General features: G+C 45.1%; 1 protein-coding gene across 4 annotated transcripts in view; it reads right to left on the bottom strand.

Moving 5' to 3' along the window:
• Positions 1 to 17,147, bottom strand: part of LOC108920602 (probable phospholipid-transporting ATPase IH) — a 43,674-nt gene that overhangs the window by 16,115 nt on the left and 10,412 nt on the right. For all 4 annotated transcript variants that reach the window (XM_018729490.2, XM_018729488.2, XM_018729487.2 and 1 more), the window contains exons 2-15: positions 7,844 to 7,966; positions 7,475 to 7,564; positions 7,293 to 7,373; positions 6,636 to 6,743; positions 5,478 to 5,606; positions 4,715 to 4,818; positions 4,360 to 4,410; positions 3,182 to 3,246; positions 2,682 to 2,763; positions 1,956 to 2,106; positions 1,668 to 1,865; positions 1,260 to 1,433; positions 381 to 547; positions 111 to 182 (exon numbers count right to left, since the gene is read on the bottom strand). In XM_018729490.2, coding sequence (XP_018585006.2) covers positions 111 to 182; positions 381 to 547; positions 1,260 to 1,433; positions 1,668 to 1,865; positions 1,956 to 2,106; positions 2,682 to 2,763; positions 3,182 to 3,246; positions 4,360 to 4,410; positions 4,715 to 4,818; positions 5,478 to 5,606; positions 6,636 to 6,743; positions 7,293 to 7,373; positions 7,475 to 7,564; positions 7,844 to 7,966 — 1,595 coding nt within the window. The remainder of the gene's footprint in view (positions 1 to 110; positions 183 to 380; positions 548 to 1,259; positions 1,434 to 1,667; positions 1,866 to 1,955; positions 2,107 to 2,681; positions 2,764 to 3,181; positions 3,247 to 4,359; positions 4,411 to 4,714; positions 4,819 to 5,477; positions 5,607 to 6,635; positions 6,744 to 7,292; positions 7,374 to 7,474; positions 7,565 to 7,843; positions 7,967 to 17,147) is intronic.

The raw sequence follows: 17,147 nt of genomic DNA, 5'->3' as shown, positions 1-17,147 counted from the left end.
CCTGTTTTATTATATAGGTTAATTTGCATAAGAGCATTTACATATTACAGTGTGGATGCAGCCTTGGCCTTATAAACCAAAACACATTTCTCAACAATGATACAATTCACCTTTCAACGTCATCATCCCTGTTCAAGATTTCCATGTGATTGTCTTTCAGCCGAAGGTAGGTGAAGCCAAGTCTGGACAGGAATGAGCAGGATAGAGCATTACGGGGGCGGGGGAAACATTACAGCAAAAACAAAGTGCTGGAGAAACCCATTACAAACAGCAGGAGAGAGGAAATGGTTCTGGAATGGATCTCAGAAATCACAACAGTGTTCCACACTGGTCTTAGTCTTGTTAAGGTGAGGCAGGAGAGGTTTTGAAGCATGCCTCACCTTTTCATGCCTTCGACCAGGGCCACCTCATCCGGGGAGGATGAAATGTAGAAGGATGTGCCTTTTCCTTGATGGATGCCCCTCTTGATGCCATCGATGGTCTCCTCCTCCTTTACCTGCACTGTGTGACACAGGCAGAGGGCACGGAAGAACAGCTCCTCATGCTCCTGTAGGGCAGGGACACACAGGTTGCACACCTTCCCTAAACTGAGAAAATATGAGGCACGCATCATACACACTTTCCGTAAAGGGCCTTGAACCCTAGCACACCGGACAGCACAGTCACACATAATAAACAGGCAAATAAGAGTAACTGCTGACCCTCTGGGGGGTGCAGCAGCGCAGCGAGTTTGGCCTGTGCCTGCTCTCTGGTGGGTCTGGGGTTTGAGCGCTGCTTGGGGTGCCTTGTGGTGGACTGGCATCCAGTCCTGGGTGTGTCCCCTCCCCCTCCAGCCTTGCGCCCTATGTTGCCAGGTTAGGCTCTGGTTCGCTGTGACCCCGCTTGGGACAAGTGGTTTCAGACAGTGTGAGTGTGTGTCTCTATACTGACTTTCGAGTCCCACAAGGGTAAAACGGTGTCAACACACACAGCGCACACAGCACAGGCTATAACTTGTGATCTATTCTGAACATTGTGCCAAAAGAGCATCAGGGTTGTTCCATTCAACAGCCAGATTGGGTGCATCACACCCTAGAGGTGAGGGGTCACTCTGGAGTAGACGGTTAAAGCACGCTACAGTCTACAAATACAAAATCTTTTTTTTAATAGAATGGGGATCTCAAAAATTTTTAAATAGATGCACAAATGCTCTCCTCTAATCCTGTACTTGTGGTGCAGTTTCTCAAACATGACACAGATAATTGAGGGAAGGCGCTCACCTTGCCTCCTGGTCCAGGTAAGGAGTCGCTCATATCAGCACCTGATGCCTCAGGCAGGATCTGCCCATTGTAGAGCAAATGTGGGATATAGAGACGCCCGTCCACACAACACTCAATGAACTCCATGTTGTTTTCCGTCAGCGTTCCCGTCTTATCCGTAAAGACGTACTCCACCTATGGGAAAGTAAGTGCTCTGAACTGAGGACTGGCAGCTAAAAAGTACCAAAAACATTTATTTACCCCGAGTCTTTTCTTTATCAGATTTCAGCAGTGGTGAAGACATGTGTTAGTGGAAATATAGTAAATTATTGACTTGACTAAGCAAAAACAAAAATCATACAACTCAGGGGAAACCAACTTTGCCTACTGACTGATGGTAAACTTGAAGTTTGGTCTCCTGCGCTCTACCTGTCCCAGCTCTTCATTGAGGTCTGACGTATTCACAAGTGCTCCTTCTCCCAGCTCCTCATCAAACATCTCCTCATCCCAACTAATGAAGTAGGACCCCAAGAACTTCTGCATCTCCACAGTGACGTACATGGATACAGGGATGATGTAGTTGAACAGCACCATGAAGGCCAAGAAGTCAGTGAGGGCTCTGATCACCTAAAGCAGAGAATGGATGAACTGCTGCTGAGGGTACAGAGAACTCAGTGAAGACACAGGAACTGCGGGAAACGTCTCTGTATATCTCACCACGTGCCGTTGCCGCTCAGACAGCGTCTTTTCGTTGTACCAGGGCTCGTCCCGGTTGGGGTCAGCCTGCCACATGTACTTGAGCACAGTATTGATCAGGGCTTTGCTGATCAAGATGCACAGGTAAACAATAAGGAAGGCATTCATGGACCTGCAGTTGGAAACCAGAAACACTAGTGAGGAGAGGCAAGGCAACCAAACAGATGGACATACTAAAATACTAAAAAGAACAGCACAGCCTACTAGGATGTTCATGCTGTTGCAACTGCCTGAAACAGAATCTGACAGAAGGTTTTCTAGGGTTTAAAGGGCTCTTGCATAATGCATGATGTGAACAGTGAGAGGATATACAGTCTGCTGGGAGATCAGAGAAAGAAATTGAAGAAAGAAAGAAAAAAAAAATCCCTGAATGAAATCCATCACAAACCAGACAAATACCAGATAAGAAAACAGCTTCATAATGTATTCATTTCTTTACTGTATTGCTACATTTTAATGCTTTCTGATTTTCAGAGCTAAAAATTTCACCGCAGTCCCAGCATTGTGCCTTGCTTTTATATTTTCCTGGAAATTAGGGAATTAATTGCCATTTCACACTGCTGCTCCTGACAACAAACATTGATGGAAGGTGAAATGTCAGAGGGTGCATGACAACGATTAATTTAATATGCATAACAAATAATAGGAAAAAAATATTAGAAACAGCAGATGCAGGGCAGATCTTACTTTTCAACAGCAGAACGCTTCTGTGACTTCGACTGATAGTTGAGGGCCATCTTCGTCTCCATGCCAGTGTATATGGCAACCGCTGAGGGAAACAAAAGTGGAGTAAAATCAGAGTTAAAATATGCGCTGCTCATTGAGTAGTTTAGACTGAGTAATGGAACTGAAAAGAACTGGGGAAACATCTGAACACTGGCAATGCTACCAATAAATATGACCTCAGAGCACCAGGTCAGTGAACTCTTGTGCACATTTTCATTGTAAATCAGACCTAATTTCCCTCTATTGCTGCATCTACAGTATTTATTTTAAGCTAAAAACTCTCTTCAGAATAAAACCTCGAGTTGCTCGTAAACATTCTTAACTCCTCATCACACTGTGACCTATATAATAATAAAAAAAAAAAAAAGTAGCTATGACAATTTACATCCATTCTGGAGAGATGCCACTTTAGCTAGTGACATTCTTTAGTAAAATTTCCAAAATCTAAAGCAGTGCATTACCGTAAACGTGTCGTGTGTTTTTCAGGGTCGCCCCTCGAAGGAGCACATTCTCTGACCCCAAAGGCCTGGAATGACAACAAAACAATGGATACTGGGCAACGCCGAAGCATATGCTCTTTTCCTACATGCCCACATACATCAGTTATGGATTAACTTTAAATGCTCTTTAATCCCATCCCTAGAGATTCCATTAAATCCCAGGAACGGCCGCTCTCCCAGCATGCCAGCACACCTCTTGTGCCCAGCATATAGTACCCAGCACTCGAGGTGCTGCAGTTCTCATGTTAGGGCAGGATTTGGAGTTAACACTTTACATTGAAATTTAAACCTTTCAAATTTAAAGGATTTGAATATTAAGCCTAGGATTAAAAAAAAAAGAAAAATGCAATTAATGAACCGACTGGTGAAACATCCTCAAAATAATAGCAGAAAATGGCCACGTGCTGCATCCATTTGAAAGAATTTTATAGTTAAACAGTGAAGTACCATTTTTGTTACAAGTTAAATTTACAAAATAAACATGCAACAGAAGACTACAAAAAAAGATTTTCGGCTTAGTATACATTTTGAAAAGTTGTAAAAACTGGAGCCGCCCTCAAAGCTAAGGATTGATTCAAATCCTTAAATTTGTTTAACTTTTGCCATTCTAAGCAGTCTGGAAACTGCAGAATTATTATTTCAATGATAGAGTGTAATGAACCTCTCTAAGAATATCTTTCAGCACTTGTCAGTAAAGATAAATGACTGAATGACCAGATTTTTACAGCCTCCGTTTTAAACCAGACAAGTCGGACTGACACTTGAGCTCATGAAGCTCCATGTGGCATTTCTGAACTTACATACAGAATGTAGACTACATCTGGGGTTTCGACATTGCAACACAAAAAAATGCTGAAGGCCATATTGAAACTAAGAAAACCTAAGTAAAGTTTGAGGAATATGTCGAACTTTCTGAAGAGATCGGACAGCATATCAAGAATTTTATACAGACGCTACCCCATAAGACTAAATACATTCCATTTATCATCTCTCCAGCATCTTAAAATAAAGCACAGCTATGACATACACAAGAAAATAAGGGCTCTAAAATATTTCAAATCGCTACAACACCATGGTAAAGTGACAATTTAATTTAAGACCAATTTCCTGCAAGGAAATTGAGGGAGAAATGGATTTACCTTGTGATGGGCTCATTTCCATCCTGATAAATATTGATGCGCCCAACAAATCTATAATGACAGAGAAGGCGTGTCTTCAGCTGTCCAATCAGCAGAGACAGAAACAGCGCAATCACTCAAACTGTGCCCTCAATTTCCTCAACAGCACGGGTATGCGGTCAGAATTATTAACCACCTTCACTTCATTCACAGCAGGATTGTCACCCTCATATTGCATACACTCAAAGCTATGCATCCTACATGGACACACACGTAATTTGCCGCAGTTTACCCTGTGACATGGGCACGATGGATTTTACTTACACTTTCTGCTATTTGTGAACAGCAGCTGGACCTAAAGCAGAACGTCACTCACTTGTAGAGGTCGGGTTGCGGTTGTTCACATTCAATAGTGGCCCACAGGGTGTCCACTTCTTCTTCGGTGTTAAAGGCCTGCGTGTCCTGCACAGCGTAGTAGGTCTTTGGGGAAAGGAGAGCATGCAAGCAGGGAAGGGCAGCACGAGGGGAATAACAAGCATAACAACAAAACCTGTCACACCAGAGGTCAACAAAGCAGTTAATGTGTGGAAAACAGGGGAGCTGTCTCGGGCACAAGAGGACAAACATTTCTGAGAATCTGTCTTTAAACTGCACACGGTGCTGCAAACCCTCCCTGAAATTAAATGCGTCTGACATCATACTGGCACCTTTCTATTCCGTACATTAAGCCCAAAGAGTAAACCTTAAAAGTTTAACAAATTTAATGTGTGTAAAACTGCTTTTATGTGGTCAGCTCTGATGATGCAGCATTTGCTGTAAAAAATAATATGAAGTGTTGGATGGTCAATGCTGTTTGGCTGATGACAATGCCAGTTAATACCGTATATAGAACAGTTGGGGTGCACAGTGTTTTACGCTTTATAGTTTCATAATCTTGTACACTTTTTCCTTCTAGTTAAGGTGAAGCTTGTCCTCTGCAGATAATCTTTCACTTTAATCTGCTGATGGGACACTCATTGATTCAGAGTCCTCATCAGATAATGAATAAAGCCATTTCCACTAGCTAGTGGAACATGTGACGGGCTTTCTGCAGCCTGAGAGTCTCCAGAACATCAGCTGGGTAAGAAGAGGTTCTTTACCTTATGACTGGACTCCCCATCCAAGCTTGCTGTGGTCACAAAACAGTTGCCGTCCTCACGGCTGGACGACAGGAAGATGAGGTCACAAGGGAACGTCTCATCTTCTTTCACCAGAACGATGTCACCAACCTGCGGAGACAAACAGCATCATCAGCAAGAAGGCGAGTGGGCGATGGTCTTAAACCCACCACTCAGGGAATTCAGTCTGAGAATTTTCTGCCCTGGAGCTGACAGACACTCAGCTTTTCAGTTCCTTGGGGTTGTGCTTAATAGTCAATTTCAGTATTGTCTCTCAAACAAGAGGGGGGCATGGTGGTGCAGTGGGTTTGGCCAAGGACCAGTGTGTGGTGGGTCTGGTGTTCAAGTGCCACTTGGGGTGCCTTGCGATGGATGGGCGTCCCACCCTGGGTGTGTCCCCTCCCCCTCCAGCCTTGCGTTGCCGGGTTAGGCTCCAGTTTGGGACAAGCGGTTGTAGACATTTTGTGTGTGTGTGTGTGTGTTTTAAACAATACGAAATAATAGTTACTGCATAGACACATGCAAAATCATGCAAATGAGAAGGCAGTTGATACAGGGCTGGACTATTGTTTTGCAGCACATCCTGAAAGATAAGACAGCTGCTTTTGGTCGGGAAACTGTTCCCCAAATCACACCTTATAGTGCACTGACCCAAGAAAATGTTCAAGTTCAGTGACCTCCTTGAGGCTAATGCAATAATAAAGATGTTTTATAACTCACAAAATGAACCACTGGGTATTCATTTGACTTTTAGGAGGCAGACAATACAGTACAATGCATGAAGGTGAAACAGATACTGGCTGATTTGTCGTAGCAGCCTCTCAAAGCTTAACTGTGAAGGTTCCACAGTCAGATAGATGGGACCTGTTTACAGAGATTGAGGGTGATGTTATTGCTTATGTCACATTATGATCGGAGCAAACCTAACTAAACTGCTCCAGTAAGAGTTGTAAAATACAGCTATTATTGCGTCGGCTCAGTGACTGAAATATTTTTTCAGGCCATTCGTAAAATTAAAAGCTTATAACAAGTTTATAACAAAATATATACACAACATACAAGAATGTTAATATATACAGTATTTTATGCGAGTTGTCAGTATGTGTTGGTTTGTTTTGCCTTTGCGGTGGGCACTCGTACCCGCAGCCCGCGGCTCTGCTTCCTCACCACCTTGCCATGCTGGATGACGTGCACCGGGCACCGGTTGACAGCATTGTCCGCTTTGTGCCGCAGCCAGTCCTCATAACCCTTGGGACAGAGATGGGGACAGGTGACACACACTGGCGGACTTGTCATTCAAGAGTAATGTTGTTATTGTAATTTTACAGCAATTTTATTCCGCGTTACTAAAAATGTTGTCTTTGCCAGAGCACGTGTTACTTTTCCAAGAGCCGCAATGTTATATTCTGACATATTAAGTTACCCAGGGGTAAAGCGCTTTAGTATGGCCAATTAAACAATAATGGAAATCCTCCCTCCTCTTCTTTGTAACAAAATCCTGTCTAGGAAACCAGATTTGTGTTCTGGAAGAAAGATCACCAGCCTCAGGCCAAAGATTAGCATGCTGACTCAGCAGCCTAATCTAAAGTCAGCGTGGCCTTCAACAAAACCAGTCTCGGAGAACAAAACGGTGTTCATTAAAAGCTCATCGGTGAGGTCTGTGAAAGCGGACTAAAGTCAACGCTGACGTTTTCCTCCTTGAAAACAAACACTTCTTCCTAAAGAGATTTAACCACAGCGATCCTGGGCATGAAACAGACGCAGCGCCTTCTGTACCTGGTGGGGGGCACGTCTCACCTGTTTGATAGCAGTGACAGTGATGACGAAGAAGAGCGGCAGTCCGCTGGTGATGGGGCTGGTAGGCGTGTCGATGATGAGCTATTTGGGGGGGGGTGTCGTCATAAGACACACGGGTCACTGCTGCCATATTGCTCAAAACACATTGACAGATGCATCTACTAACAGCAAATGTATCTCACCTGGACAAGAAATATGATGAGGAAGTAGAAATTAGCAATTCTTCTGAACTGCTCAAACAAGTTCTTCGGTATAAAATTCCAGAAGGTATACTACAAGAAAACATAAATAAAGTGTTCAATAATGAACTGCCGCTGGAGTAATTTCTACAACATACATTGCCGGTGAGAACTCGGTCACTGCCTGCAGTATAAACATGATGAGAGCTAGAATGTTGTGCACATAATATTTTTTTTTTTTTTTAAATATATTGTGTAAAAGGATGTGGGGTAACTGGATACATAGATGTCAGTGGACTCTTCTGATTTAAGTGTCTACACATTGTCCTACTCCGTTAAATTTGGAGAGTTTGGACTGCTGCTTAGACGAACCTTGGAGGAGACGATGCGGTTGTCGGGGTATCGCTGAGGGATGTAAGCCTCTGCTCCCGGCGGGGGCTCCCGATGGCCAATGTAGACCGTGCGAGTGTCCACCCAGTTCTCCTCCCCTACACACTGCCACAGAGCACAAGATACGGTGGGCAGGCATGGGATCAGAGGGCAGTGATACATACCTTTGACTTTCAACAGAGACTTTGAATGTTTCCCGCTGCATTTTCATTGAAACAAGTTATAAATATAAAAAAAACAGCATGTGTGTTTTATGGAAACATCTCAGTGCAACCCAGTCTACTGTCAAAAGCAAAAGTGGTATAGTAAAATGCGGCATCCAAAATACACTTATTGTATGTGGACAACATAATGGTAACGTCCCCTAACTTTTGCTGTACATGCCACCACATCTGGTAACGTATGATGTCAAATGCAGTTTGAAGTCTGCATTCATTAAGGGGAAAAAGAAAAAATAAAAATCATCTGCTTAAAAAATAGCCCAAAAAAAATGACCTGCTGTTGTAGAATCCCCATATGTACAGCTGTCCCAAAGGCAAGTGCCCCGACACAAATCAATACTACCTTCATGGGTTCTATTAGCAAACTAAACGAATACCTAATGTTCTATTTCCTTCCCTGCAGCGAGCAAGGTTGTTATTAAACAAAATGACACGAATTAACAAGCAGAGAACTATACCTGGCATGGACATTTACCACAATCAATAAAGTCTTCAGTCTAAAATCAATAGAGCGCCCCTAGTTAGAGCTCCAGATCCTACGTGGAGAGCGTCGTAAAGTCGGCTGTACGTAACCAGGCCGCAAGAGCACGAGCTTTGCGGCCTCATACATCTTTTCCCGATTTCAGAAATGGGGAACTTCTCCTTTTACATTATAAATACGTTTCTTTGACATTCGTTATCGTGTTACCGATTTTGACTGTCAGTAGGTGTGTTTTACACCAGGCTTGTGCATATATATCGTGCGTATAGATTATTCTTAGACAGCCAAGGACATGCCCATACAGAAATGAAGCCATTTGTCACATGCTGCCTTGGAGGCCGGTTGCTCACTTCACCTCCCGCGCAGTGTGTGTGTGTGTGTGTGTGTGTGTGTGTGTGTGTGTGTGTGTGTGTGTGTGTGTGTGTGTCCTCAGAGACTGAAGACCCAACATCCCAACCAGCAGGCCTTCCACTGGACCCCCAGCCAGCAAGCTGCATCTCCAGTTGTTGCACAAGAAGTGAAATACAGGCGATCATCACTTCAACGGGCTATTTTTAAACCACGCCGTGCTTTGTTTCTCCTAAGAGGATCGAACATCTGTTAGAATGTTTTTTTTTTTTTGCTTAATTTTGTCTCACCCCCGCTCAGAGACAGCATGGCAGGGCAGCGGGGACAGCAGGTGGTCGAAGGGAACAGCCAACTCCTTTTCTGTGAACCATGCAGAAGCAGCTCTGCACAATATCTGCCACGTAACCAGAGCATCGGAATTTAAGCACGGACTTTGGCGCTCAAACGCCTATATAAATCTGTCGTATCCTTTAACGTTAAAGCAGAAGTCATTATATTGCGTTTCGTTTTGCCCACAACCACCTGTAGACAAGTCATCAGAAGTCGTTTAGGGAAAATAAGTTGTATACCAGTAAGCGGCTTTCCTTTTTCCTCTAGAAATATACTGGACTCCGTAAATCAGAAGGTTCGGTCACAATTAAAGCACAGAAACAAAACATAGTGTTTCAGAATTGCCTACATATCATGTCGCAACTTAGCCCAGCTCCTGGACACAGTTGGATCAAAAATCCCCACAGTGCATGACCAGGACCAGAGCGGAGACGGGTGTGACTCCGCGTGTGTGACTCAGAAGCGTTCTTCCCGAACGTAAGCATCTGGAGCACGCACGACACACCCTGCGGGTAAATTGCGGGACAAAAGCAGTCGTAAGCGCTCCGCGTTTGTCAGCTGTTCCGACCTTCTCTTGACCCGCTGCGGTACACAAGGACGGTGCCAAAGGTTCGGGTATGTTTTTCACCAGGTCTCCATGTGAGGCGAGAGCTGGAGAGCGGTAGCTCAGCTGACTTGGGCTCATGCCAGCTCTAACACCCACGCACGCAGCCTCAACCACATGGTGCCCCTTTCACTGACAGCGTACAGTATGGCCACTGCGCAAAATGAGCCACCCATTAATCCAGCCTCCCACGCTTGTTTCCCCTGCTGAAGGGATGGGACTTCAGCTGCACTCCAGCAATGCTAGAATAGAATTTTTTTTTTTTTTTGGGGGGGGATTACACATCCATAGAGCTACTCTACCATGTCTCTCGCTCAGTTATGACCCTCATCTTCTCAGCCACGCTGCTACACGCTCACTGTGACCGAGGTCTCCAGGGAGACTCGGGCTTCAGCTTTCTACAGCAGGACTGGTGCCATTACTCCCCTCATCATCCCTCCAGGTGGGCCGTGCGGAAATCAGCAACCTAACCCATCCCGATCGAGCGCGTACTCATCTGGAAGTTGAACAATTTCAAATTACACAATTCTCATCATGTATAATGCAGAATCGCTGCAATGCAGGTATTTCTTAAGCATCTCGAGGCCTCAGTTATACCATATAGTCAGATACCTGCTGCCCACAATAGCAAAGCTTAATTTCTCACAGTAAAGTCAGTTTTGGATTCTGCATTACCAGAAATATATGTGCAGATGATGTATCTTCGATTTTCTTTCATTATACTTATATGACTACATAATAAACACTTAGTGCAGGAGTTCACGGCTTTGCCTGAATGTACATCCAACCTCCTTTCACTGGATCAAAATTAGAACTTCTTATGTGGTTGCTAAGCACTTTCATGGAGTGATAATGAGGTCTGAGATATACCCAGGGACTCCTACATGTTAGAATAAATCCCAGTTTCATTAACTCCTTACTATTAACGATCCTACCGGTTAATCCTTCCCAACATTCAGTTGGGATCCGGAAGAGCGGAAAGTCCATAAATCCGGGGAAGCAGCTCGGCGCGGTCACAACTCGACCCCTTAAAGGCTGCTCAACCAGGACGTGCAAAGCAGTCCTCCGAAAAGGTCAGCGTGACCATGCGTATCACAACATCTGTGTGTTCAAGTTCAGTGTGCAAGTAGAGCAGGGCAGGTTCAGTCAACACACACTGCCGCACAGCACCGTACGCCAACAAGGACGGCAATTATCATCCGACAGTTTAAAAGATTAAGGGATATTTGGACTCTCTGGCATCTTCTCTGGTTCCTCTTGACGCCTTCCCTTCCCGTCCGCGAGCTGGAGGATGTTTCTTCGAACGGCTGCCATGCCGAAAGTACCCCCTCATAGATTTTGACTGAACTTTTAACACTTTTCATTCGTCTCAGCAATCCATTAAGCCCTGGGTTAAACCAAGCGGAGCAAATGCATTCTTGTCTGCGTACCGGCAGCCAGCCGCAGCTTTATAACATCTCCATTCATAATTTTTGCCCTTTATTTTGCAAGGTCAGCATAGCAAAGGCAGGCTTATTTAGAGACGGGGAAATCAATGCAAGCGTTCTCATTTGACAAAGGCTACCATTCTCTCTGACGGTTTTATCTGCCGAATCACCTCTTCTCTGATGCAGTTGCCCGTCGAGACCTCGGTACCGCGGACCAAAAGATCCCATCTCTCGGCTCGTGAGGCATGGGCTCGGCGGTGGGGTCGTACGGCCTTGGCCACCGCGCGATCGCCTGGGAAGCAACACGGCTCCTCTTCCGGCACGCTCCTGAAGCCGAACGCCCCTCAAGAGCCCGCAAAAGCAGGAGCTGACGCAGCCGTTTCTATTTTTAACGGAGACTGATTTGTCCTTAAACATTCTATAAATGGCACCAACCCAGTAACTGTTCTCACAGCCGCTCGGCGCACCGCGACAGCCGCCTGCGCCTTCCTCCTGCCTTGGAACCTCGTAGCACTTCTCCAGGAAGCCAGAGCTGCCATTCCCCCGAGGGAAGCCCAGCGCGAGGAAGGGCGGTCTGAGGTGTGAGCTGGCAGCAGGTATTCAGCCGGAGGAGGCAGAGAGACATTCTCTCGAAGAAGCTGGACACATCCATCCAAGATGAAGCACAAGCTGCAGTCAATAAAGCTACAGCCACCATTTACATTTATTCATTTAGTTGACGCTTTTCTCCAAAAGCAACTTCCAACGAACTCTGTGTAGTGTTAACGGGAGTAGGGTAAGTATTTTGCTCAAGGGTACTGCAGTTGGAGGTGGGATTTGAACCTGCGACCTTTGGATCCAAAGGCTCTAACCAATACGTTACCGGCTGCCCCGATGGCTCAGTTACACACACACACACACACACACACACACACACACACACACACACACAGAGAGATGGTATCTTTGTGTGTGTGAGTGCCAGTCGTCCCCACGGGGTCTGAGAGAAGCTGGTCGATATTTGACGGCACAGTCAGCGAGGTACAAGAATGCACTACTGTTCAACATCTGCCACATTACAGAAAAGACAGTCAGTATTAAGTCTCCATATTTTAGCAAAGTCTTCCCAAAAATTCAATCACTAATAAGCTGCCTGGTGCAGTGTGTTCAGAGATGGTCCCAGCGGGTTTTTCTTTTGGGTAAGATTTTTTTTTTTTTTAACGCCGGTGCAGTACATGGACATGAAGTACAATGGAGCCTGCATTATAATGGTCAATTCCAAAAACCTTACTCTGTATGTACATTTATTTATTTCACCAGCATCTTCATTCAATGAGACTTAAAATGTTGGGCTTTTTGCATACTTTGCTACAAACTTATTTATCCATTCATACAGCTGGATAATGGTACTACACCATTTGAGGGTAAGTACCTTGCTCAAGGCTATTAAGGCAGCACATGCAAACATGTCCTTTGACCGCAACCCAAATTATTTATTACCATTAACCTTTTCATTAAACAATTTTCAGGTGCTGTTTTTCATTGCACATAGAGTGGACTTTGCATAGCTCACGCCAGTTTGTGACGTTTGGTGTCCAGTTCCACACAACTGTTAATTTGAAATCATGTATCTGTGCAGCTGCAAAAAAAAAAAAAAAAAAAAAAAACAGGTTCAGCTGGATATAGAGGATGGGGTAACCATTACATGGTCTGCTCAACACCACCAGCAGGTGTTCTTTGGTAATACTAGGACCGGACATAGATCCCTGGGTTTGCAGTCTGACACCAATACATCCCACCACCCCAGACCACAACCCCTTTGCTAGATGAGCTCCGGCACATTTAGAGAGCCTGGGTTTCTTCTGCCAGTGTAACCCGACTCCTAAACGGCACAGAGTCACTAACAGCATCTACCCAGTTAGCTGCTCATAAAAAGCCTTGTTGTGTCCCCCAAAGAAGCACCAATGAAGACAGACAGTGAACTCTGCCACACAACCATTCCCATCACCCACGGAGCCCATTCCATCCTCCGTCGTCATGGCAATGAGCCTTCAGATGGACAAGCAATCGCACTGAGGACTACTTTTGTCCACGTTAATGGCGCCTCTGTTCCCGGGAAGGAGCGAACAAAGCCACCATTCCGACAGTGCAGAATGTTCCAGATGGGTATTGTCCCAAGCTGGTTTTCTGTTCCCAGTTTCAGTGGAAACTGCCAAATATCAGAGACATCATGACTGTATCTGACCACCTAGACAGGACTCGCAGCCTGTTTGCCACTGGTCGCCGCTGACCCTGGAGAAAAGGGCTCCGTTTGAGCAGGGATGAGGGCCCGAACCACAAAGGCACTGAAACTACAGGCTCCCTCTCACTCAACCAACACTAACAATCCACTCAACGCTGCCCTATTGCTCATTGTAATGGAAGATCCTCACAGCAATTGTGCATTTATTATAGACCATATATTTACCAAGTGAAAAATATCAGTGGGAGCACAGGAAGACCAACAGACCTACAAAGCCTGCTGATTCACGTACCAGGGTTTCACCCCACTCACACCCTCCTACTCTCTACTTACTGGGAGACTTAAACGGACATTTATTGTGTCTGGTTTCAGCGCCATTTCTATATTACTCAACAGCTAATCCCGATCTGCCGCTGATCTCCAACATCATACATCCTTGGGGGGGGGGGGGAGCAAAAGAGGTCCCTTCCTCCGCTTTAGTTCCAGAATACTCAGAGGAGGAGAGGAAGTCCTGTTTCTGAGCTCAGCACTGGAGGCATTTCCTGCATCGTCCTGGGAAAAAATAACCTACATAGAGCTTCCGTTTTCAGGTTTTTTCCCCCCAATAAGCCGTACCACATGGTAATCTTTTGAGTAAACAAATAAAAAGAGAAAAATTACACTAGGTGAACAGGCCTTGAACAAGATTCTTTTCAGTCTATGAGGAAATACACTTTTATATAGGGGATGTCTTCTACACAAATCTGCAAACCTATCCCAACCCTTCCCACATTAAGACATTTACACGATAACAGGAAATATCAGCTTCCGAAGCTGGGTTAGAACGATGTGAAAATTGTTCCTGGGGGGAAATATTTATAAATAAAAAAAAGGTTCAAAAAGAATCATGTCAGAAATCTCAAGAGACACCTCCTTACTGGAGGTTTCATAAATAATCTACAGTTTTGAGAAGCTACAACATTCCGTAACTCAAGAATGAGTTGCAAAGGGCTGAGACGCAAACTGTACAGCGGCCACAAAGTCCCTACACACGAGTTTGCGTCCTTTGTCAATCATTTATGTTACAGTTGTTTCACGGTAGAATATGTCCAGGAGCAGATGGGAGTTTTTGGTTAAAATTTGTGCGGGGACTGGAAGGTCGTCCACAGACAATTTCCAGCGAAGCTCAATTAGCATGGCAGGGGGACGTCGTGGGCGCCCTGTACTCGGGACGCCGTGGGGCCATTTCACAACGTTCGTCTGTTCATCAGCTCGCGTGTCCGTCCGATCCGCAGGCGGCGCTGCCGTAAACCCACATTTCAGAGGGCGCGAGCGCTATATGACAGAAAGCAGAACACAAACAACGCATCCTGTCTCCAGCCCTCCAGGCTGTCCCACAAGCAGCGCGGCCTTGTCAAGCCTCGTCTTGCATTTTCCGCGTCTGCCGATTAAGCGGAGCAGAAGCGGACATCGACGGCCCGCGCTGTTCAAACGGAGGCGAGACGCCCACCGGACCCTTTCTTGGAAAGTGATCGTGCGCATTTTTACTACGTCTCTCTCCAACACGCTCCAATGTTGCGCCACATATATCGTGTGATGTGTCCCCGCAGCCATTGTGAAGTGTTGAATCAGTTACCATATTCCAAGGTGCGTCTCTAAGGTATGACAATGGCAACTACCAGGACACGTGCGACTAGGAAGAGCGGCACTTCAGGATCCCTAGAAATGCGTTATCCAAAGACGGCGTGGCACAAAAACGGAGCTTGATGGATGTCTGTGTGTGACTGTGGAAGCCATCTAATTAGCCACATTTTCTTCATTGACATCTGCTAAGTGCAGAAAAATTTACCCCCCGAGTGTTACCATTGTCTTTCATCTCTTTCTTAGTAGTGCTGAACAAAACTATGGCAACCTGAGTAAATAGACCACATACATCTGATATTTTAAGCATTGCAATGCAGGTGACATGTTCCTAAAATCAGAATGCCCTCCAAATCCCAGCCAATAACAAGGCATTCATTAGGCATCAAAAGGCACTGCTTTATACGGATTTATTCCCAGTTCTTGAAGCAACAGACGATTAAAATGAAACAGGGCGGCAAAACAATGCCACACATCTCTGAAGCTCTAGGTTTAGAAGTGGGTTTGAATCCAGGTTTGAATCCAGCTTTGGGTGTGCAGAGAGTTTCAGGTTAATTGGTGCCTCCAAATTACATATATTGTATGTACTGTATCTGTGTGTGTGATTGGAGGAGACTGGTGGCCCATACAGGATGTACCCTGCTTCATGCCTGCTTCCACCACCTTGCACCTTGCCTTCCATCTTAAACTTGCAATGGATGGATTGATGGAAGGATTAAATAAAATGTCACACCCTAACAATAAGGGTACACTACACATACAAGACAGAGACAGGAGAGCCGAATGCAGGTCTCACTTTTGCGATATAGGGATGGCTTACAAAAATCCCATCACAATCTTTACGTAACGTGGCCCCGACACTAGTGACGCAGTACAGGGGAGACATGCCAGTGTTCTGCACAAGCTGTGAGGGCAGGAACGAGGAAGGGAGGGGAAAAGGGCTACTCGGCTGCATTCTGGACCTGTGGATCCTCCACACGGTAAGTGCTAACCCTAGGAGCAGCCAGGGTTCCCAGCACAAGTTCTTGAGGACAAAAACACCTTCCCGCCACCCTAGGGATGAGCGCACCTCCGCCTATCTGAGATTGCTGACTCAGGCCAGCAGTTCTGATTAAGAGGCTCGTAGCTCACAGTGCTGACTGTTCTTTTCACTCACAAGTGTTCTTCAGGGTGAAGCGGTTCGTAGACTGCATCTAAACTGAATCGAGCCACAATTAAAAAGGTAGAGAACATTGTCTATTTGCACACTTAAATGGCAAAAATGCTTAGAACGTTCTTTAAACAAAAAAAAAACCCATTGCCTTGCAAAAAGTACGCTCTGCAATCTCTCCTTAGCTGCATGTACATTAAACATAAAACTGGCTGTAAATACAGTATCGGTTATGTTGAATGTGAGGGGGAGGAAAAAAAACAACCCCACCACTGATCATCAAAATGCCATGTAGCTGTGGGAAGTGAAAGAGGGACGAGGTGAGGGAGTGTGTGTGGACGACCCAGAAGACGGCAGCGTGCATCACCGCATCCAGAGGGGTGTGCTAGAAAGACCAGGTGTGAAGAAGATAATCTTGGAAGTGCTATCCTCTAAAAGGCACTTGGCACTTTCTTCTGAGATGTGATGCGCCACAAGATGTGCTGAACGTCAGATCGATGTTCATTCAAACCACAGCTCTCTAGCAGCATTAATACAGCAAAAAGAAGAAGGGGAAGAAAAAAAAAAAAAAAAAAAAAAAAGTGTTAATCATCATTTAAACTTGCCTTTGTTGGGAACCAGACACCATCCTTGACCTTTGGAGCTGACTGCAGTAATGGAGCTTTCCCCAAAAGTTAAATGAACATTTTTGTTCACTTGAGCTTTGGTACCGAGAGCATCCTCAATAATAAAGCATTTAGAAATCCACAGCCAACACAAATACCCTCAGCCCTCATATAATGGGTTCCTGTATAATGAAAAAACAAAAATCGCTGCAACAGTTTACATTTACATTTATTCATTTAGCAGATGCTTTTCTCCAAAGCGACGTACATCACATGAAA

The sequence above is a fragment of the Scleropages formosus genome, chromosome 14 (genome assembly GCF_900964775.1).
Source record: "Scleropages formosus chromosome 14, fSclFor1.1, whole genome shotgun sequence".
In the NCBI taxonomy this organism is placed as follows: Eukaryota; Metazoa; Chordata; class Actinopteri; order Osteoglossiformes; family Osteoglossidae; genus Scleropages; species Scleropages formosus.
The sequence above is the reverse complement of the archived record's forward strand: the minus strand, read 5'-3'. Positions and strand labels throughout refer to the sequence as shown.